This window comes from Chiroxiphia lanceolata, chromosome 2, assembly GCF_009829145.1.
Source record: "Chiroxiphia lanceolata isolate bChiLan1 chromosome 2, bChiLan1.pri, whole genome shotgun sequence".
Lineage (NCBI taxonomy): Eukaryota > Metazoa > Chordata > Aves > Passeriformes > Pipridae > Chiroxiphia > Chiroxiphia lanceolata.
In genome coordinates, this window is record NC_045638.1 from 25,126,031 (window position 1) to 25,149,475 (window position 23,445).

Genomic DNA, 23,445 nt, shown 5'->3' on the forward strand with positions numbered 1-23,445 from the left:
TAAACACTGAATGAAGCAAGTCAATTTATTCTCCTGTTAAGGTTGTTGAATCTTCCTTTGTTTAGTCTAGTTCTAAAAAAAGAACAATATTCATAAGCCTGTCCTAAAGATGGTTTCTGACATTTTAGAACAATTGTCTTAGTTGCCTGCAGGAGCCGTCCTACATTGCTCTATATAATCAAGGCAACTGACAGAATATACATCCAACATAACCTCAGGCATTGTGTAACCTAAGGATATCCCAGGATTATATACACCAAGCAGACAAGCTGCAATGAAACGCTGCAGTAGTCCTGCAGGCATTTGATACAAACAGAAGCAGAAACTGTGCTACTTGGGGTGATGGTCCATGAACACAGAAAACAGCCTGTCCTTCTCTCCTATCTCCAGCACCCTGTGCCATGATGCTGTAGAAAAGGTGGCCAGAGGGAGAGAGGAAGATGTTAGGAAGGACAGCAGGGATAAAGACATTCCTCTGGGAGCAAGGAGTCACCAGGCCTGACCCCTCATCCCCAGAAGCATCCATGCATTTTGCTGTGTATATATATTGAGTAAATGACTCCCACTGCTGGGATTGGAGAGGTGAAGCCATGATCACCACTTCCCCAGCAAGCACTCCTCACCACAGGCTGGAAGGCCACACTCCTGCCCAAGCTCTCATGACTCTCTCTGGTGCACCCTCAGCTACCCTAGATCTCATACCCCTTACTGACATGGTCTAACAGAATGACCCACTACTGTTGCTCTAACTGGAGGAAAGGGGAGTGCTGCACTTCTCTTCTTCACCAAACCCATTTCCATTTTTTTCTGAAGCCTTCCAGCCTGACAGGTGCTTGACTTACTGGAAATCATTTGGGTCTCCCCTTCTGGCCATATTTATGGAATTGAAATGATCATGTCTCTCTCCTGAATTAAGACTTGCCAGGGTTTGTTAAATGTGCTCTTGGTATTGACAAACCCTTGAGGACATTCAGGGACAAGGATGTCAAATGGCCTCAGGGTACAGATGTCTCAACACCAAAGATAGTGGCAGCCCTAGACATGAATGGCTGCAGAAGGCAGTTGCCCAACTATGCCTTACTTCACTTGGATGTGTTTTTACTAATGAAGGGCTGCCAATTATTTAGACTCATTCTTATTACTTGTCTTCAGCCACATGCTAAAAGCCCAAGTCATTCTTTTTATTTGTTCTTGGTTTATGTGCCCTGTACATCTTCATCTCAGTAAATCATGTTTTTAATTAAAAGAGAATTGAAAATTGTTCAATTAGTTGAAAACAATTATACTCTTTCTGCTTTTGACCTAGAATTGCATATGTCAGACTGAATCCCCAAATATGACATAAAAACAGGAGAGGTGACACAAGGAAGGCATGAGGACAATACAACAGACCTGCCTCTGCCTGGCCATGTACAGGGCACCGCTCCCCAGACAGGGCTTATCCAGGGATAGGAACCTCCTGGCCTCCCACCAGTGTATCCCCAGCTGCCACCACATACTCAGCTTAAATAGCACTGGTGGAATCAGCACTGCCCTTGTGGAAAAAATTATGCATGCTTTTATCACTGTTATGAAGCACCTCTCCCTATTAGCTCAACAGAGCTTGTTCTCAGCTCTGTCCCAGCATGCATTTTGGCAAGACTAAGAGTGGAAAGGGAGATGGACTGGGAACTTGGAGAGAATGCTAAGCCCACTGCTGAGCAGTGGTGGCCAAGACATCTCCATTCCACTAGTGTTACGTGGCATCAGCCCACTTGTGTGGAAGGCAACTCAAGTGCAGCTGGAAGATCTTTCTCCACTGCGGAAAGCACAGGGACTGGCACTGCAGCAGCATCAACAAGGTGCTGAAGCCTGATACCGGGATTTCAATGGCATTGTCATCTCTCAACCAAGCAGTACTAATGTTAGGAAACAGACGTTCTCCAAAGGAAATAGCAGGCTGAAGAGTGTCAGAAATGAGAGCCCCTGCAGAGATCCATCAAAACAAGCTTCTCCTGTAACTGTCTCGTGGGAGCAGTCTCTCAGCCTGACCTGGAAACATCTTAGTCTATTGCCCTGTCTTCCACTCAGCCCTCACTGTAATTTGAAAACAAATCTCCCAAGAATAATGTAGAACAGATTAGCTATAACTAATATTTTAATTATAATTGGTGAACATAAACAAATTACTAAACTTCCAATGTCACATCTGGATACATTTTATAGTGTCCCATTAAAACCAATGGGAGCTGCAGCAGAGAAGCTCCCTCTTTCTGTACTGAGGCACGTGATCCTGAGAGCAGCTGGCTCAAGGCTGGCTTTGCTACGTCAAATGCCTCTGTGAGAGCAGTCCTTCCAAACCTCCTTGTATGTATTTAATCACAGATATGCCAGAGATAAAAGCAATTTTTCACTCTGTCAACCTTGACAGACTGCAGAATCACCAACAACAACAGTGCATGAGCTGCTTCTGCTACGTTTGCTTGCATTCACAGGCATGGTCTCAAGTCTCAGTTAGTTACCCTGCCCAATCATGATGCACATATGAAGAAACATTTACTGTGAGGGTGACTGAGCCCTGCACAGGTGCCTAGGGGGGTTGAGCAGTCTCCATCCTTGGAGATATTGAAAATTCAGTGGGACACAGCCCTGAGCATTGTGCTGTAGCTGGCCCTGCTCTGAGCAGGGAGTTTGACTTGATGATCTTCAAGGTACCCACCAGCCTCAGCAATTCTGTGATGAAGGCCACAGAGAAATTCGGAAGACTGTGGCTGCATAAGTGCCGTTAAAAAAAGATGTAGCTAATATAAGCTATTTTAGGGAAAGAAGGAAGGAAGGAAGGAAGGAAGAATCAAGCACCCTTCTTTTTTTCTGGAGAAAAGTGGTTGCTCCATTCAGCCTATTGCAAAGAGTACTGCATACAACCTTGCCTATCACACAGTCCTCTGCTAACACAACTACTCTTTAAACATAAACAGTGGGAACATGTTCATCTGAGGACAATGTGAGCACTGAGTCAGCTCTGCCAGCTCTCCAAAAGCAGAAGAGGTCCTGTCCAGGTATACAGTGCTTCACATCACCCAGCCACAGTCATGCAGAGGCATCAGCCCGGCTCAAGAATCTCCAAAGACAAGCCCCTCGACCACCACCCACATGTGGTATGGTGCAGTCCAACAGCAGCCTCCATCACCTTTTGAGTGGTTGCTAGTGACAGGCAACTATGTGGAGTTGGGGAAAATGGCATAACTGAATTGACTGAAAGGCCACCCCTGTACAGCTGAAAGTTTACCTAAGGCAACAAAACTGCAAGGAGGTCAACTTCCACAGCATACTTGTGTTTCCTGGTGGCACTGCTAAGGAACTGTAAATCCACAGTCAGCTCAACACATAAAGAACAGTCAACTATGGGAATAGCTTCATAATATAATTAACAGCTCCAGGTTACATTTTAAGGAAACTTGATTTTAATAAAACAATTTATCCAGCACATACAGGACACTTCTAGAACAGAGTCTCATCAGTGTTGTTCCATAAGACTTGAAATTGTATAATTGATGTTAAAGTTTGTATCTTCTTTTAATAAGCACCTCTATAACCTACCTATAGTTTTCTGTCTTTGACTGACACCATGGTTTACCCAATGATTTCACTTTACAGCATAAGATGGGAACGTATCTCACAAATAGGTATTTATACCTCTAAAAGTACCAAATTCAGAACTCAAATGTGAATCACTTACTTCAAAATATTCTAATTAATTAAAACTAATTATAACCTGAAAGGAAATACAGTTTAATCAGCTTAATGCCAAGTGATGAGGGGTGAATCTCCTAAGAGATTCACCACTGAGTGATTTACTGCAACAACAGTAAGTTTGATATTATCAGCCTAGGAGCAACAGATAAGACATCAAAAGTTCAGTGTATCACTCACTTCAGCTGATTCAAGGCATACATACCATCCCCATAGCCACAAAAAGGTACAAAAACTCACTACAGAACTTAAATTTCATCCGAAACTGCAGAAAAGCTTAAAATAACCTGTGAGAAATTGAAATGTTCATGGTTAATGACTCACACAATCAGCCATTTGCAAAAACAGGAGGGTGCTTTGCTCATGATGCGCCATGTAACCATCCAGATGCAGAGGGCACACCCACCACCAGAGCTACAAGTTGGGTTTTGAGCCAGGCAGAGGCAAATAAGAAGCAGATCCTGTGAGGTGGGATAATGCTTTTTATCATGCCAATGTCCTCCCTCATACAACTGGCTCAGGTGTGAAAACTCCCCTCCATGGAAGTACTGGGACATTCACATGTAGGCCTGAAGATATTCATCCTTTTTCATTGGGCATAACTGGCTCAACTACACTTAACTGAGAGGCAGCTGCCATGTCTTAGGTGTCATAACCCATCAACCCAGAGTGCCCCCAGACTCATTTCTCAGGTCTTCCACCAGAGGACTGCGTATGATCTACAGTGTTTTATCAGACAGTACACCCCCAGTACACCTGGGGGTGGGTGTACCTGGGCATTCCCATGTAAACCTGAACATATTGAACCCATGGAACTCTATGCTTTGTCAGCTTTCCCCATACCCAAAGGACAACGACTGCAACTATCACTCCAACCAACAGACATCAAAACTGCAACAATCAAGTCTCACTGCTGGATCCATGGGTGGTGATATCGTTCCTCTCCACTGTCTACTCTTATCCTTTCTCCCTCTTTCTTTATTTCTTGTTCTTATATATTTTGTTAAGCAAATATACTTTTATATTGTTATACTACTATAGATAATAATAACCACATAACCAAAATGGCTAAATACCTCCTTTCCATTGCAACCAAATTGTTCTGATATAAGCCTGCCATATATATATATTATCAACGCTCAGTTAGTGTCACTTGACTCTAATCTGCCCCAAAGGATCTATTATTAACAAGAACCTCAGTTACCTTGCCTTTATGGGCAGGTTGCAACATAACCATTAAAATTATTAAAATGTTAATACAAGATCTTACATTTATAGAAGGAAGCATGACAAAAATCCACGTGCCTATGCCTAATAACAAGTTTTCTGCACCCCTGAATTTCACTAATACAGTATCAACTTAACCATATGTAAGAAAACAAGGACACAGAAAAAGATGACCTATTTCAAATTATTATGTCAACTGCCCTTTACCTAGAGGTACAGAAGAAACTGCCAAAATACTTCAGGAGCGCCAGGAAAGAGACTCCTTAAAATTTAAGGACAGCAAATAGCTATTATCTCAGTGATAAAATTAGCTCCCTTAGCAAAACTTTCAGACTACTTGCATGCTTTCGATTTTACAAGTCTGTGCCACAATCTGGCTCATCGGGAAAGGTGCCAAAACTCAGCTTTAACTATTAACATTAGGATCCTTCCTGGTCTCCAGCCTGCTGCCCATTGCGGGGGTCAAAGGCAGCGCGCACGGCACTTTGAATCAAAGCGACCAACACTGAATTTTTATTATCATTTCCTTTTTTTTTTTTTTTTTTTTACCGTGGAAACACAACTCGCTACTTTTAAGTCCCGTGTGGGTGCGTGCTTTATACTCCGTCCCCAGCCAGCGGCGCTCTGTGCCGAGCCGTGGGAGAGGGAGAGAGCGGCGGGGCCCGTCTCAGCCCGGACCCCGCCGCCAGCCCCTCGCGGTGCCGCCCGTTCCGCTCCGCGCCCGCGGAGGGGCAGCGGCGGGGCAGCCGGGCATCCCCGCACAGCCCACCTGGCTGCTCCGCCTTCCCGAGAGCGAGGGCCCCGCGCCGCCGCCCCGTCCCGTCCCGACCCTTCCCCGCGCCTCCCCGTGCGAGGGTCCCGCGTGGGTACCCGGTGGCGCAGCCCGAGGGAGTCGCCCCCGCGTACTCACCGCGGCGGAGACGGCGCTGAGCTCGGCGCTCAGCAGCAGCCCGAAGCCCAGCCAGAGCCGCATGCTGCCGCGCACCGCTGCGCGCCGTCGGTCCCTGGGCGGCGGGGCGCCGGCGGCTCACAGTGGGGCTCCGCGGGGCCGGCCCCACATGCGCGCCTCTCCCCTCCGTCGCGGCCGCGCAGCCTGCAATGCCTCGGGGGCGAAGGACTCGCCGTAAACGATGGGCGGTGGCAGCCCCCTCTCCTCCCCCGGGCGGGGACCTCGCCCGCTCCTGTTCCCCGCTGTCCGCAGTTCCTCCTCCTCCTCCTCCCCTCCGCGGGTGGCTGGCGGGCCGGGGGGGCGCGGGCGGAGGGGGGAGGCGCCGCTTGCTCGGCGCACACGGCCGCGGCCGCCGGGAGGGCTCGGCAGCGCAGCGGTGCGGAGCGGGCGCGGGGCCGGGCGGCGGGAGGGGCGGGGAAGGGCCGGGGGCGCTGGCTCTGCTTCTGCCCGGCCCGTCGGGGTCCGCGCCCCCGCGGGGGGCTGCGCGGCGCGGGGAGCGGCGCAACACCCCGCTCTTCCCTGGATCGGAGCGGCCCGGCCCGGCCCGGGCGGAGGGGCCGCTCCCTGCCCTGGCAGCGGCGGCGCTGAACCCGGAGACCTCCGGCGGGGGGAGCGGCGTTACAAGCGGGCTCTTCTCTGCCTTGTAGGGGCGACCGTCCGGCGGGAGGGAGCCCTGAGACGAGCCCTCGGCAAGGGAAGGAGCGAAAATGGACATCTCGCAGCTTCCCAGTGCACGTATTTTCCTCTGTCAGTAAGTAATTCCGCTCGGCAGGCTTTTGGAAATAACTTTTTTAAAGTCGTATTGTCACCTTTAACTGTAGAGCGTTATCACGTGCTTGTTTTGTGCGAGCTTAAAACAATGTTGTCCTTATTCACCTTTCCCTGCAGGGATATGGGGCTTCTGTTGATCCTGATGGAAGTCGTGCTGTCAGCCGTCAGAGTGGATGCCGTAAGTAAAAGGTCTTATGACTTTTACTGAGAAGAAGAAGGAGAAAGCAGTTTCCTTGGTACCAGAAAGTGAGGAACTGCCTTTTCCTTTGCCAGATGGCTTATCTATCATTCTGTTAAAAAAAAAACTAACAAATAATCTCTGCAAGCCTTACAGATTGCTGCCTTTAACAAAATGATGTTTAACAGAGAAGCATAATGCTTCAAGTGTCAGGTTGTTTGAAGTAGTCAATTGTTAATTTTGCTCAGACTGGGTAATTTGTTAAAGCAATAATGAAACAAACACAGCAATTTCTTCATTTTTTAAGAAAAGCACCAAAAATGCAATGCGGTAGATACCAAAGAGTACCTTGGAAAAGTTAACCTGCAGAGGAAAAGTCTCACTTAAGTACAGACCTCATCTGAGGACTGTGAAGCTTATTTTTACAAATCAGAGGCATGTTTATAAATAAACTGTTGTCTAAATAAAACTGTTAAATCCAAAAGTAGGTTTAAAGTGCTTATAGGTGGTTGTAGCTATCCACCTGAAGTGTTGAATAAGCAGAAGTTATTAAACTCTTGCATCATTGTCACATGGATGTGAAAGAAGTGAGAGAAAACGTATTTGGAAGTGCAACATTTTCCTTTTACAAAGGTTGGTGAATTTCATGGAAAGATTGTCATTAATGCAAGTAGGCTTTGGAGCAGGCCTAAATAGAGCAGACTAACATTGGTAAGGCTTGGCTTGTGGCTGCATTCACTGGTCAGCCACAAAGTGTGGGTAAGGCTCTGTGGTCATGTACAAGTGGGACCTTGATTACATTTTTTCAAAAGCTATCCTACTTACATTTTAATCCTACTGTTTGCAACTTTATGACTTTACACTCGTTATGGATATCCAATGTGGTTACATCTTTGTGGTGAGATGGCATACTGTATTAAGGAATAGGAAACAGTAGGACTTTTGCAGCAGGTGTTGTGACACATGATAATCTTGCACTCCAGCTGCAGTTGGCATGTAGAACTTGCCCGTCAGTCTGTGTGGATGGTTGGTCTTTCCACAACATGTCTGAGCAAGAACTGTCAGCCTGGGGACCCACAGCCCTTTGGAAAGGCACAGAATGAGGACCTCAAGTGTCATGTGCTACTTGTCTTTGCCACATTTAGATACAAACATTGTTCTGCTGAGTAGCACTGAATGAATGATAAAATTACCACGTGCTATTGAAACCAGAGCAGGCTGGTGATACTGCAAATGTTTTATACCAGTAATGATATCACTGGGATTAGTTGACATGAAGCAGTGGCATTTGTGGTATGACCCTCCTTTTTATGAAGTTGTGCTAGAGTGTGCGTAGCATGATACCCGAGTTTTAGCTATAGCATGAACTAATTAATTCTCCCTCAAGTTCTTATTGTAGACTGCAGTCTGTGGTGGTAAAATAGAGATATATTGAAGAAGTGTTTGAGATACCTCAGTTAGTGGATGCAGTCTGGTCATGGCTGCTTGGGTCTTCACATTCTGGTTTTCCCAGAGAATCTTGGAAGAGTAAATTGACCTGCTTGAAGGCCTAATTTCCCAAAAGTAACTATTCCTAAGGTTGTGGCTGCGTAGGAGATGAAGCACCACAGTGAATGTGAAGGGGGAAGTTTGGTCATGTTTCCATGAAAAATTGAGCTGCACTGCCATTAAATATTTATCCTATTTTCTACCCATATGCTGCTCCCTTCCCTTGGGCAGCCCAGGTAGTAGTTGTGTGGTGAACTGAATTGGAAAATTCCTTGTTTAAACTAATCAGGACACCAAAGGAGAAGAGGGGTGAGAGCTAACTTTATCCCAGATCAGATCACCACTTGCATTCATAGAAACTTGGGCTGGCATGGGACTGGGAGCAGGCAGCTGGGTGTGGGAGGAGGATTGGGCTTACTCCTTGCAGTGACAGCTCTGGTCAAGTGTGTTTGCAAAGTAACAAAGTAGGTATCTGTGCGAAGCAGCAGCACCCAAGTAATTGCAGGTGGGTTGCTGGCAGTCATATTCTTTATATTGTAATCCTGTTTGCCACACTGAATCTTCTCCTATTTGTTACACAGATTAGCATGCTAATGTTATGAAGTGTTTTATTAGCTTGGATTAAAAAAACCTGCTATGAATTATTAGAGTCTGTGAGACCAGGTCTTAAAAGTCACAGTTCCACCTGTAATGAGAGAAGCAGAGCTCCTGAGTTTGACAGCCATATGTATCTGTGAATGAGTTAGAGCCACTGGAGGTAAGTGCTGTAGAATGAGTAAAATTGCACATAGGAAGAAACTGGAATGAGATTAAGGAGGAAACCAGGAAGGAGGGAGAGAGAAAGAGTGGAACTCAGAGAGTTTGACTGAACGTCTTGCCTGGCAGGCTGCTGCTAGCTGTTAAGGAGACGGATGTTTCTCACCAGAAAAACAAATGGGAGGAAGAAAAAGAAGGAGGATGTTTAAGATATCTGAGAACTGGGAGAGAAAATTATGTCTCTGGCAAGAAGAGAGGATGCTGGTTGCGGGCTTGAAGAACTAAGGAAGAGAAATCCCTGCAGGGAAATGCTAGGACAGACAGCCAAATGGAGCAGATCAGGCCCCAGTTATGTTTAGCACTCTTTGGCATATGCTGGATAGTGATGTTAAAGACCTCAAATAACTTTGGAACTGCCCTGAATTGTAGATTTGAGAATTCACATGACTTAAATAAAAGTAAGTAGTATTAACTACCTGAAGTTCAACCAGGTTTGCGGATTTCTTCTCCCTTTCTGTCCCTGCAAATACATTTAATCCAAAATTTTTTCTATTTTTTTTTCTCTTCAGAGAGAATATATCTTCTGCTAAGGCTGATTTTTTTTTTCTTTCATCTTTCCCAAAGCACACTTTTTCCGAAGTAGTTTTGTAAGATTTGATTACTTTATTGGTGCCCCTTTAGTATATTTTTTTAAAGTGCCTCTAACAACAATTACTTTTTTTCCAAGTTATATTCTGGTGGGGGCACTAGAATTCCAGAAAAAGAAGGAAATAACTGTTGGATCAAAGAAAGAAAATTGAGAGAGAATAAGTTTGAATAACATTTGCAAAAATAACTACAAATAACAGATGACAATTGTCATTTTAAAAGGAGAACTAATATAAATATATAGAAAGAAAACAGAGTTGAAGTAATTCATGAGATATAATTCACTTCTGTGAGATTGTAAGGGGAATATATCATGGGGAATGTCATCAAAGTGGGAGAAGCAATAATCCTTAAAAAGAGAGAGTAAAACCATCAGCAATGTATTTCTCCTATTGATTTCATAATGAAATTAGATTGCTGACATGGGCGCCTAAGTTATTGCTCACAGTTAAAATGTGTCAATGCTCTGTGGCTGTCTGACATCCAGGTTTTCCCAGATGTGTCCTGTTTTATTCCATCTGGAAACTTTTGTCTGGTTGAAACAGGAGGACTTTTTATATTAACCCAGGATTTCCAGGCTGAAAGAAGCCAGGGTGGAGTAATCACTCAGCCCATCCTGCTCAGCATGTCCGCTGTGAATGTACGCACTGGGATCACAGTGTGAAAAATGTGATAGGGCAGGCATACTGCCCCAGTGATCTGGGAATGAGGAATCAGTCTGATTTATTGATTTCTTCTGCCACATTACTTAGTGCATGCAAAGCAAATCCATCTCTTCCTGGAAATACCAGGCTCTGTGTGCTGCTACCAGCACCTGTGTGGTGCTTCAAAAATAGCTTTGACTAGGAGATCCCCCAAAAAGAAACGTTGCAATCCTATTTTAGAACAACTTCATTTGAGGTATTTCCACACAGGCAGACATGGCTTATCTATGTCTGTTTAAATAAGCATAGAGCTGGGCTTATCTTTGAGTAAGAGTGGCGTTCCACAAGAAAATCAGACAGAATAATGATACCTTGAAAAAAACTCCAACATTTTGGGGAGCCTCCCAGCATATCTGATTGCTTTATTCAAAATTTCTTTGAACCCTGAAAGAAATATTGGATAGTTCAGAGAGGACTCTTTTTATGTTAGGTTATGGAGCTGTCAAGAAGGGGCAGCTCTCTTAAAGAATTATGAGAAGTTCTGAATGAAGGAGATGGCATCCAGATAGCTACATAAGGCAAAGTCCCTCATTTTCACCAACACCAACAGCCTGCCTTGGTCTGGCAGTGGTGTTTCAGTGATGAGGGTCACAGTGTGTATCATATTGTATATGGGCATCAGAATGGCTGCCAAATGGGAATTTGTTTTTTTCTTTTATGAGATCCATGATTTGTCCCATCAGCATCATGTGATGCCAGGGATACAAACACATTCACTGCAAGTACTTCATACATGGAAATGTAGTCATGTTTGATAGCTTCAAATTCCTTATTTTTGTTCCTTTTTTTTGTGATGTCTGCTCCACTCACCAGTAAGAGAGTTCCCTTAAATGTCTCTTTCCATTGTTATTCCTCAAATTCTTCCTTGAAATTCTTTTTTTTCTGTCATGTCTATGAAACTGATAGAATTCTAATTTCTTATTAATTAATCATTCTTCCTGGGAAGATTTCTTTAAGAGCCATTTCTACTATGTCTCTGTGGACTAAATTAGAGAGTCTGATCTTTGTATACAGTCATATGCTAGCACTGATTCACATTATTCATTTAAGGACATTACGTTACACCAAAAGCAATATATTGTGTCTCCCTGGAGTTAGTGATGGAGAGGAGGAGGTTCTTGCACAGGTCTATGTTTTTTAATCTCTCAGTGCAAAGCCACGCATAGATTCTTTGCTCGCTTTTTCTTGTGAATAGGAGTATGCTCAATGGATATCTAGTATAATATATTCAAGTTAATTCTATTTTTTTGAGTTATTAAATAGCATATCATATAGTCATGCTGCATTTGGTAGAAGAAGAGACAAGAGTTCTGTCATCCTCCCACATTTCTCAGAGATAAAATGTTGATACTGAGAGACAAGAACCCTGACAAGGTAAACTATCATGTAGTAAAATGGTCTTGTTATTTTTGTCATCTTATCCTGAAAGTAGCTGAAGCAGTTTTAGAAATTCAGTATTGCTTCTCCTTGAGCTTCTAAAGTAGGACATCTGGATTTTATTGTGTGGTTATTGCACCACAGGAAGTCTTTAAGCATTATGATACTAAACCTACCATGTATTTTTTAAATTTGCACAAAAAAATATTTATAATCCAATCATATTTGCCCTACCCCAAATGTAAAGCTGCATTGTGGCTTATTCAGTTATACTATAAGCAAACACATTTGTTATAAATGTTTTAATTCAGTAGTTCAGAGCACAGTTTATTTTAGAGGACCTTTTTTTCTTTTTGCAGTATGAATTTCTTGTTTGAGACCAAACTATTCTTTATTAGTTCTTTGCTTTTGTTTTTCCAAGCCAAAAATTGGTCAAGAAGTGGAACATTCTTTGTACTGTATTATACTGATCGAAGATCTTGGGAGAGTTCAGTGCTAATTTAGTAGCTTACAGTTATGATATCTTTGCTTGCTGAAGAAGGCAGCTTATCTTCTCATGCTTTGCTTTGTTTGCAGTACCTCATTTTCTCCCAAGGAGTAAAAAGCACAGTGAAATTTGCAGTATTTCCTGATGTTTATCAAGTTATTTTCTTTAAAATGGCAGCAGCTAGGTGACAGCAGCCATTGACTCAGCTCACAGTGAAAGTATGTGATCTTTATCATGCAAACATTTCTGAGTGACCAAGCACCCACATTGTTGGTTTTTATGTGCCCTTTTTTGTCCATTTGGAAGCTGAGGGTGCTGATGTGAATTATGAGGGCAAGGGTAGCTCCTTGTTTTCAGACCCTAGAAACAATGCATAGCAAGGGGAAAGCTCTCACAGAGAAGTTCACGAGCAAACTTACATCTGTGTGATTAATTTGCCCTACTTCAGCAAAATCACGTTTTTATTGCGGTTTCCCCTCTTTGACAAGTCTCAGTGTTTGACCAGGCTGCTGCATCTTCTGAACATGCCTGGTTTTGTGCTATCTTTCAGTTTCTGCCTTTGTTTTCATACTTGCCGGGAATGAACGGTGATGTGGATATGGCTTACCCAGTGGCAGCATGGGCTCCGTGTGGGAAGGGGAGCTGGGAGGCAGGAGGCAGAGGCCAGGGTGGGGAGGTGGGCAGGACCCTCGCCCTCCAGTGGGTCAGGGTCCTCCAGGTGGTCACCATGGTCAGAGACAGCCCTGGAGGGCCGAGCAGGGCATGGGGCTGGAGCTGTGGCACAGGCATGGCTGACCACAGCTCAGGCCAACACCAAGGCCCAGCACTCAGCCCAAGCTCATGAGCTGCAGGCTGGCCAAGGGGGAAGCCCCACTTCTCACAACCCTTTTCCCACACAGCTCATTTCACACCCCTCTGAGAGCACAGCTGCACCAGGAGCTGGCCCTGCGCCCAGTGGCCAGACCTGGGGCTCCCCTGGGGTGGGCTGGGGGAGCAGGCCTGATGCAGAGGCAGCCAGCAGGTCCCAGTACAGCCCAGCTGGCTGTGGACAGGCCGGGGAGCTGGAAAAGCGGATGTGTAAGTTTAAAATTCAGTGGCAATTTTAGGGAAATTACCATGTTTTAGGAGGGTCAGGACAGAATTTCAGAATTGACCGGAGCCTTCTGTGTAAAATGAAAGAGCAGCACTATTTGGCACCTCTCTCCTAGCAGAGTTCCTTAAAAAAGGGACTTTTTTTTAAGAAAACCCCCTGATGTTCAGCACAGATTTACTAACAAGTTCTATTTTTATTTTAGACACAGGAGATCAGAAGAACATTTAGATCGTATCAGTTACCAAGGATGCACGCTTACTGGGATATTTCAGGCATCCTATTTATTTGTAAATGATCCCAACCTTTATTTTGAAGTAGCTTTCTGAAGTTAGCAAGTGAAGATCATTCAGAGAAATAGGGCTTGGCTTATTTTTGGCAGGTCTTAGCTGCAGATCCTACCCACACCTCTTCTCAGCATTGGTTGATAGAGCCAAGTGATAGATTTTTTATTCCAACTATATTTTTTCCTTTATACTTCACGAGGCTTTTAATGGTTCTTTGCTGGCCAAAATTACTTGCCTGTATAATCAGGCTGTATATAAAAAGCAAAAACTGGGCAAAATGAAGTATTTTGGATACAGCACATACCCTTCCGTTTGTCTTATTCTGTTTTGTTTTGTTTTTCTTTTATTTTGTTTGTGTCATTACTGAACAACTGCCTGCCTCAAGTTTAAGTCATGTCACAAAGCACAACTCTGAGCTTGTGAATTTTTACATCTGATGGAGCTCCTGGAGCTTGCATACCACCCATTGGTGCCTGAGCAGGGTGGCTGCAGCTCCTGGCTTGGCAGGAAGCTGACCTCTTTGCCACATATTCTGCCCCCACCCCTCCCCCCTTTCAGGCTTGGAAACAAACCTGCTGGTCATCAGGGGTAAAAAGAAAAGAAAAAGGAAAAAGAACAAAAAAAGACATCTGTACAAATTGACAGTTCGCTGCCTGTACCGTATGAGTCTCCGTGAGTCTCCGTTCTCAGGTCCTGCCCATGCTTGCTGCGCCTTGCATTTCTGGGGAGCAGAATCAGCTCTTAAGGTAGGGACAGGAAACTGGGAAAGCTTTGCAGGCTTTCCCTGTCACAGTCGCGCGTGCCTTGCTCTCGGCACAGCATTGGCTCCTGCTGCTGTGGCTGTGAAATCCCCAGACATGCTACAAAGAGATGAGGAAAGGCATTTTTACGTTCGAGCTCCAGCCTTGCTGACCCCGTGTAATTGATGTTCAGACACCTGGTCTGAGTCTCACAGCATCCCCAGCAGATGTACAGAGACCCCGGAGAGCAACTCCAGGAGGAGCGGAGCTGCTCACCAAGGCTGCCGGCGTGTCCTGGGCTGAGCCGCAGCAAAGGGAGTGGGCAGAAAGGAATGCCGCTCCCTCGCAGGGCTGGGAATAGCCGCTGGGGCCACAGAGCATGGGAAGCCTGCATATCTCCCCAAGCCAGCAGCCAGAGAAACAGTCTGCTGGAAACAGCCCAAGCGTCTCTGCATGAAACTTAAAAAATCTTAAGTCACACTAGCTGGAAGAAGGAAGTGAATGGGGAAATTTAAGCATTTTCCTTGCTGTGTGGGGCTAAGGCCAGGTTTTTGCCAGGTACTTTGCAGGTTTGTGGTAAGAATAAGTGTGAAGGAGTAAGTGCAAAGCTGCCCGAATCTTCTGTCCTCTGTATGTGCCCAAGAGGTAGCCAGCACATCTGTTATGTCTTAACTTGCGAAAGCCCACAGGCTACTTCCTCTCTGGCTGTGTCCCTTATAGTAAACCACAGAGTCCCAGGTGTATTCTCTGCCTTGTGGTCAATTGGCACAGTTTGTCCATGTCCGTAATGGTAACAGCCTCCTTAATTTCCAAAACAGGATGGCTCCTTAGAGACTGCCTGTGTTCCTTGCATTATGTTGACTCCTGCGCCATGGCCAAAACTGTCTGTGCAAGCAGAGCAAGTGAGAACTTCCTAGCCCAAACAACGGGCATTCATAAGACATTTCTGACAACAAAATGGTATGGATGGTCAAGCTGCGGGGCACAGGGCTGCTTAATACATCAATATAGACATGGAGCATATGTGCTTCAGGCTGTGACATTGGCTGGCTGGAAGTCGGAGCCCACTCTCATTTCTCACATGCATCAGTGTAGTGGGTGGTTTTGCCTGAGTAAGGATGGAATAAAAGAACTGAGCAGCACTGTCACTCATTTGAATAGGAAATTTGTGCCAAAGAAGACCGAAACCCCTCCTGATCATTTTGTTTTATGTGATGATTCATGGCATTAGCATGCCCTGTTTGTTGGTATCTACATCATGTAAGTAAAATAAGAGACAAAAATAGGCATGTAAGTAGGTGTAAATAGCAAGAGGTCCCAAATCAAATTGCAAAAACTATTTACTAGTGCTGTTTACTACAGGCCTCAGTGTTAGGAAAAGTAGTCCTTTTTAAAGAAAGGACAGTGACTAGAGTATGTAGACATTGGCTTATGGTGGTACCTTACATTGCAACACCTCAACTGCACTTTGATCTGCCCTTGGAGAGTGTCAACACTGCAGTGCATCTTCTTCAATTGCCACGCTCTCCAGAGAGATTTTCCATCTACATGGAATGGTCAGATGAGGGGAATGGCAAAAATATGCTCTTTTACCTTATAGTTTTAGGATAAAGTCAAGGATAGGTGAGTAATAGAAGGTAGTAATGGAAGGTAGGGGGGTTTAATTGTCTTCATTTAATGCAAGCTGGAGTTTATCAGTTTTCAGTCACACAATACCAGCTTCCAGTCTAGATTTCTTTCTTTTCCAGTCCTTTCCTATGGCAAGAGTTTTTATTCCTTTGGTGAATCACAGCCTTGCTGCCTTATCTATTAAGCTATTAATACTGCCTTAAAAAAAAAATGTCTACCACAAAATTGTCTGCGTAGCTTTTGCCTCAGTCTTAGAGAAGAAGGAGAGGATATTTTGGGACTCCGTCCTTTCAGTGACCCAGGGACTAAAGGGGTCAGTACCGCTTTCTTCTGACTAAATGGACTTAGACTCAAAGAGAGTGAAATATGGTACTATTTCCACACATCAAAATATCTATACCTGAATCTCTTCCAAGGAATGATTATTTAAATAAACTTATATGGTTGATCGACTGGGAAAAACCCAGAAAAAATATTTTCTCTTTAACATTGATTTCCTTTTGTGAATTTATGCCATCAAATTGAGATCCAAATATGTTATGCCATCCATCCAATGCATGCACTGCTAAAATTTATCTGATTATTCTTCTGTGTAAGAGGGGAAACTTTAAACTCTTCTTGTTGTTACTTGTTCATCATAACTGTGTTTGTGTCTTCAAGGGGATAAGATAGTAACCATTCCTTAAGAAAATGTTACCTCTGCTTTCACAAATCTGATCTCTTGTGTGAGGTTTGTATTATTCCTTAGGGACACAGTATCACATAGTCACCAGTGAGTAGATGGGTGTAGCTTGAGTCTGGTTCATAAATCATAATGAAGATTGGGACTGTAGTCTTGAATTTGTCTGAGTAAGGAATCCTGTGAGCCCTACAGCAACAGACTTGCATAATCCTGTGCTGCTTCATGCTTTGAACCAACTGGTCTGTTGTTTTTTTCCCAAGGAAAAACATACAGTAGTTAATATGACCAAATCATGGGCAGCCAGAAGCATCATACTGGCATGTTGGGAGCTCTTTTTGTATAGAATCCAGTTACCATGAGGTGGACTCCAGTATTGCCAGCTGCTTTACTGGAACTGTACCATCTCAAATTAGGGATGATGTAATTTCTGCTGCTTCTTCAAGGTATTTAATTTTCATTCAACGTCATTTCCACGTTAGTCATGTATCATTCCCTGTCATCCACAAAGCCAGTAACATGTGTAAACAGGAGAGAGGAACTGAAGTACAGTCATCATGCTTTATGAATGAGGAGTAGACTGAGATCCGCCCTGGACACGTGTTCTTAGCCTCGAGGCTACTAATCTTTCATTAGGCTTTAAAAAAAAATGTTCCATTGAGACAAGGACACCTAACTTCATAAAATAGCATGATTAATTTGGGGAGATTAAAGCTCATCTTTCTCGGGAGATAAAGGGATATGAAAATGCACTTGCCAAGTAGTTTCAGTACTTACCCTGCAGACATAGTTTGTAGAGAGATTACAGTGCTGCATGCAGGTAATGGGCAACCCCGTAGTAATCCATTCATCCATGCTAAAATGTCAACTCTCCAAGCCCATTTATGCACATACAGAAAAACGCAGGATTTTTTTCTTTAAAGAGGGACTGTCATCTCAAGATCCCTTGCTGTTTGGAGCTCTTCCGTAAATAAGAATTTGCTGTTTTCTTTGGTCAAAGTTCTACTCTTCAGTAGCTGAGAAGCAAGGCCTGGGACCATTCTGTTGTCTTTTTGTGGTCAGACTGACCTGAAGTTTTACAAGTGTTGAGGCCATGTCGCTGAGAACACAGTTGCGTTGGGCAGGACACATCTCAAAGATGAAGGGCTACTGCCTCACCAAGATTGTGCTCTATGGTGAACTTGCCACCAGCTGCTGCAAGAGAGGAGCCCAAAAGAGAAGATACAAGGACTCCCTGAAACAACATCTCAGCTTTGGCCACATCGATCACCATCATTGGTCTACTCTGGCCTCCAATCAGGAGGTCTGGAGACACACCATCTATAACGCTGCTGATACCTTTGAGAACACACGCAGCGTGAGTGATCCTCACTCTCGAGGAGAAAAGAGAACGTAGAAAGAACCGTGTCTTGTCGATACCACCTAAGGAGTCCTTCTGCTGTGCGAGATAGACATGTCTATCTCGCATTGGCCTTTTTAGCCACCAGCGCGCTTGTAGCAAATGTGGGTAGAGTCCTTCCCAATTCTTTGTTCATGAAGCCTAGCCATGATGACCAGAAGTTGTTTGAACTGCAGAAATTTTGCTGTTTAATCTCAGAATTTCTGCTGTATCTTCCTACTTCCAAGTTTTCCTGCTGTAAAAAGTGAGTACTGTTTTCCTATGACATGGGAAAATGGTGAATTAAAATAAAGGAGCAAGGTTATTGCTTTCTCTTTTTTGTTGTTTTTGGATGAAAGACCAACTCAGTTTTGCCTTAGCTTCAAGAAATGTCCTTTTTTTTGGCATTTCAAAACCGAATGTAATTTTAAATAGTCTGATTAGCCTCTGCAGGACTCTAGTTGGTAATGTCAGCTGTCCCTTGCATCTTTCAAATGAACAATGTACACAAAGACTGTGCTCCAGAGCAGGAAAGATTTCTAACCTTTTGATCTGATGATCTGTTCCCAAAATCTCTGCATGTCTGAAAGCAGCAAGACAAATACCAGAAAAGTTGGAGACCTGAAGAAAGGGAAAGCTGCAGCATTTCACAAACAGAAGAAAAGAGCAGCTCCCTGAGGGGTCCAGCTGCAGCACAGAGCTCACAAACGAGCCTGTGAGAGACCTGGAAACGCTGGCTACTGTGAACTCATGTAACTCTCCTCATTCAAGCATGAGTGTCAGACTGTCCATCAGCCTCCACAACAGCAGAGCCACACAGACTCTCTTAAAATCTGTCAGTCTTACTGTACCTAAAAGCGGCCTAAAAGAGAGATGAGGACAGACTTTTTATAAGGACAAAGCGGGATGGCTTTAAACTGAAAGAAGATAGGTTTAGATTAGACATTGGGAAGAAATTCTTTACTATGAGAGTGGTGAGCCACTGGAACAGTTTGCCCAGAGAAATCGTGAATGTCCCATCCCTGGAAGTGTTCAAGGCCAGGCTGGATGGGGGTTTGAGCAACCTGGTCCAGTGGAACGTATCTCTGCCCATGTCAGGGGCGTTGGAACTAGATAGTCTTTAAGATCCCTTCCAACCCAATGTATTCTATGGTACTATGAAAATGTAACCCCAGTATGAGATCCATAGTTGACTAACTGGGGAGCACAAGCAAGCCATGACTTGCTGCCTGTCTGTCCCTGTAATGCTGCTCTTACTGGAGCTGTGGTGAGGAGTGCCCCAGTCTGCATAATGCAGAATGTGTGCATTGCCTGGCCAAGCATACGGACAAGAGGGAGCTCATTCTCCCTTTTGGCATCTAAGCAGGCTGTTAACCATTTTCTCCTTATCATTCAGTATACACATCTATGCCAGAGTAGTATTACATTAACTGTAGCATGTCTCAGCTTCAAAAATAACAGAGAAGAAACGTATCCTTGCACACTCAGAGTAGCATCTTGTTGCCTCCCAAGTTCCATTACTACAGATTACTGAGCTGGCTACCTTGCTAAAATGAAAGTTACTTTCAGGAAGCTATGTGTTTTTGCAACTAGAACTTTCCTAGTGAATTAATCTAGATTTTACAAATGCACTGCAACCCATGCTATTCAGGCCAGATATAATAGCAAGGTGGCTGACTTGAAACTCACTTTTTGAATCTCTGTGCTGTATCGCTATGTGCTGCATTAGATATGCCCCAAAAAGTCACATGTTTCCAAAGGGTATATTCAGCACGATTTGTAAAGACTTAGCAGTGTGAGATCTTGGTATATTATTGCATGGATTCTGTCTAATTACTAAGGACATGTGACCAGTTGCTTTAAGTCTAAATAACTAAAGCTGAAAAACACAATACTTTCCCAGCTTTATTGTTTTGTAATGATTAACTACAATGTTATGAGAGCCATTTCATGCCACCAGCTTTTAAGCAGAACAGCATGATGTCTTCAACAGAAAATTCTAATTTAAGTTTGTGCTATCAATTGGTCTAATGTTTACAGTCAGTTTTTAAAGTGAGATTCCAGCATTTTTATAAATCCCCTTTAAATCAATTAATTTGAGCACACTTTGGTTCAGGCTGTAAGCATTTGACCTCTTCTGTTGGTTGCTGGGAGATGCAACAGAACACAATAGGATTGACTGGATTTAGCGTTCAGGGTAACAATTAATAGAAAATTCTCCCCATATGTGCTGACACTGAGGTTTCATGTTAATCTTTACTAAACTTCTGCTTTACAAGCCTCCCTCAGGTAATAATGAGTGACTTAACATTGCATACATCTTGTGGCTTTCCTGGTTTTGTAGTTGTATGTCATATCTCTTTGTATGAGCTGAGAAATATCTTACCTCCTTTAAGGAGGTTCAAGTTTAATTTCTAAGAACCAGAAGTTGAGAACAGAGTCCTGGAAGAATGAGTTGGAATATGTCCCCAGACTGGTCACCTACATTTGTTATCCACCAGTGAATTTATGTCTGGGGTTTGCCTTAAATAGCAATCATGCAAGCAGAGAGCCAGGAATTTTATTCATTAGAGTCCTATGACACTCCACCACATTACACTTTCTTACAGCACTAAACTGTTAGGTCTTTCATCTCTCATCTGCAGTCCTTGCCTATCATCAGCTGAAAGTACAGGCTCAGTTTGATAGAGGACACTTCATTCATGTGGTGTATCGGTGTAAAGAAAAACATAGAATATATAAAACAAGACTAATATTTATAAAGTAGGCTGTGAGAATTTCCTGAGTTTAATTCATGTTTGAATTACAGTGCCAGTTCTGGAGAAACATCCCATCTGTATTTTTTGTTTTTCTGATTCCTGGGAGTCTATCACAGCTCTTACTAAGTTGTTCCAAGAGTTGATTACTCTAAGAATAAACAAACACAGATTGATTTGATCACATTGATCTAGCTTTAAAATCAGTCTCTGAGCTTTTGTTTTATCTTTGTGAGGTAAATGAAAGAGCTCAACTTTACTAGTTTCATTATGTAGATACTTTATATATCTATGTGACTTGTAGCATTTAACCCATTTTGGTGCATTACATGAAGCTGGGAGAATGGCATGTCCATGAGGTTGGCTACTGTCGCTGATGACAATGGTATCTGGTGAAACAGTTTTTTTAAACCCCTATTCTCACTTTCTTCTTATGAGGCGACCTAGATTAGCCTCCTGTAATTTGTCACTAAGGGAGCCTTTCTATCAAGTCTTTGACCATTTCCTAGGACTTTTCTCCAAGTCCTTTTCCATTCATACTTGAAATTGTCAGTCACAACCAGACCAAGCCATTATTCTTAACGAAGAAAACTGCATAACCTCCTTGTTTCTATTTGGTACTACTGAGTTCATATCCTCAAATGTTGTATTATCTGTTTTCACTGAAGATACATTGTGTTGATTTTGTTGAATGGGAATTTCCTACCTGATTCATAATCAGCATGTCACACAACATCAAGTCAAAGAGTGATACAGCGGAATTGTTATCTTTGTTACTCCATAAGAACAGTTTCAAGAATAGATTTTTCTCTTAGTTCATAGGTGTTACTTAATTGTATAATACTGCAAGTGAATATAAGTAATTTGCAAAGTTCAGCAAATCAGAAAAATGACCTAGTTTTTAAATCACAGCCAATCAAGAAAAAATAACCTTTCCTTTCTCATTTCTTGCATATCTTCCATAAAACCCATGGACCAGGTTATCCTGTCAGTGATGCAGTGCGGTTTCTATGGGGATGGTTATTGGATTTTGCAGATGTAAGTGAAAGGCAAATATGGCCCTTTACGTATGTTGGTATGCAAAGACCATCAGAAGCATTCTTGCCTTCAGGATAATTGCAAAAGTGTTTCCTTTTTTTTTTGTCATCCACCCATGATGCCATCTAAATTTTATGTTCCTTGGCTGCTAGCTGTTAGCCTCATTAACCTTACTTGATAGAGCGTTCCAGCATTTATGATTCTCATGTGAAAAATGCTTCCTGACGGCTGGAATTTGTTTTTCTTTAATTTTTACCTTTGCCCTCTTGTCCTATTATGCATTCTAGGCTGAAAATAGTAACTTGAGATTGGTGTGCCTACTCCTTACAGTGTAATGAATTCCATTTAATTCTCTTGCCTTTTCTTCCCTTAAGATAGTCATGGTGATTTAAAATTAATTAACTAACAATCCTACTTATTTTCACTTAGGTCTCTTGTGTTTTAACATATAGTAATAATTCGTCTGTGAAAGGAAATGAGGAAATTGAGATGTGTATCATTCATTAGTTGGCCTATTTCCACAAATGCAACATTACCCTGATGTTGTAACTTCATTGTCTTATTTGGTATGTGGAGTAGGGCCAACGTGATGTTCCTGTAGGCAGTATAACTTGACATTTGTAAGGTTAAAATTTCATCAGTCAATGCAATTTTGCTCTACAGAGTGGCAAAATCCCAATTCTTAAATCTAAATCCATTTCACATAGCTGTGATGATCATTGTCAAATTTGCAGTCATGGGAAATAGGAATTTAATCCCTGTTCACAAATAAAAGGGGTTTTTCCCCTTTTGGAGGTCATACAGAGACTCCTGTATACTTACATTCTGCACTATAGCAACAGATCTTCCTGTCCACCACAGGTCAGCACTACAATTACCATCACAAAGGCAGTGTGCTTTTATTACATTTTCTTTATAATTTTGACCTTATAGAATGGTTGGAAGTAGGAATGTTAAGGACTACTAGTACAAATTAGGATTGGTCAATAGTGCAGCATCTTTTCTTTATAAGGATGTGGATTCATTTGAAATTTTAGGTGCTTTTGGGACAGAGTGCATTGTATTCCAGGAAGCCTGCAATATTATCTTAAGACTAATCAGAAAAGATACAACATTATTTCAATTACCTTTAAGATTATGTTATGTTCTTTAAGTTAAGCTGGTCTAGATCTTGGTGGCTTATTTCTTTTCTTTCTATTGTTAACTTTGTTGTTTCCTAATACAGGTTTCACAGGGTGAAGAGAGGAACTGTGATACTTGATACTTAGGAAAAGAGCTCATTCCATTGACAAAGAGAATTGTTTACAATTGTTCCAAACAATTCTCCCCAAGTAGACTTTCTAATTAAGTTTATAAAGGATGACAGTGGGAATACAAAGAGGAGATCATATGTTACCTAACTGGGGTGTTTGGGATAAAATAATGCAAAGATACAATCATAGTGTACTTAGAAAGTGCAGCTGTTCTTGGACTGAAAGGATGAAATTATGGTTACCATCCACTGGCAAGTTTTATGTTGTTAAGTCCATCT

The 23,445-nt window shown here is 43.0% G+C and overlaps 2 protein-coding genes across 3 annotated transcripts in view; one reads left to right on the top strand and one right to left on the bottom strand.

Annotated features, from left to right (window-relative positions):
- The window catches only part of COL4A1 (collagen type IV alpha 1 chain), a 127,511-nt gene extending 121,530 nt beyond the window's left edge, over positions 1–5,981 (bottom strand). The window contains exon 1 of the mRNA XM_032680323.1: positions 5,870–5,981. Within this exon, the coding sequence (XP_032536214.1) occupies positions 5,870–5,932 (63 nt within the window). The 5' untranslated portion in view covers positions 5,933–5,981. The remainder of the gene's footprint in view (positions 1–5,869) is intronic.
- An 18-nt stretch (positions 5,982–5,999) lies between these two features.
- The window catches only part of COL4A2 (collagen type IV alpha 2 chain), a 143,878-nt gene continuing 126,432 nt past the window's right edge, over positions 6,000–23,445 (top strand). Inside the window, exons 1-3 of one of the 2 annotated variants that reach the window (XM_032680321.1) lie at positions 6,000–6,188; positions 6,556–6,659; positions 6,797–6,857. In XM_032680321.1, coding sequence (XP_032536212.1) covers positions 6,616–6,659; positions 6,797–6,857 — 105 coding nt within the window. In that variant the 5' untranslated portion in view covers positions 6,000–6,188; positions 6,556–6,615. Of the gene's footprint in view, positions 6,189–6,257; positions 6,285–6,555; positions 6,660–6,796; positions 6,858–23,445 lie in introns of those variants that run through there. The other variant, XM_032680319.1, reaches the window with a different exon arrangement.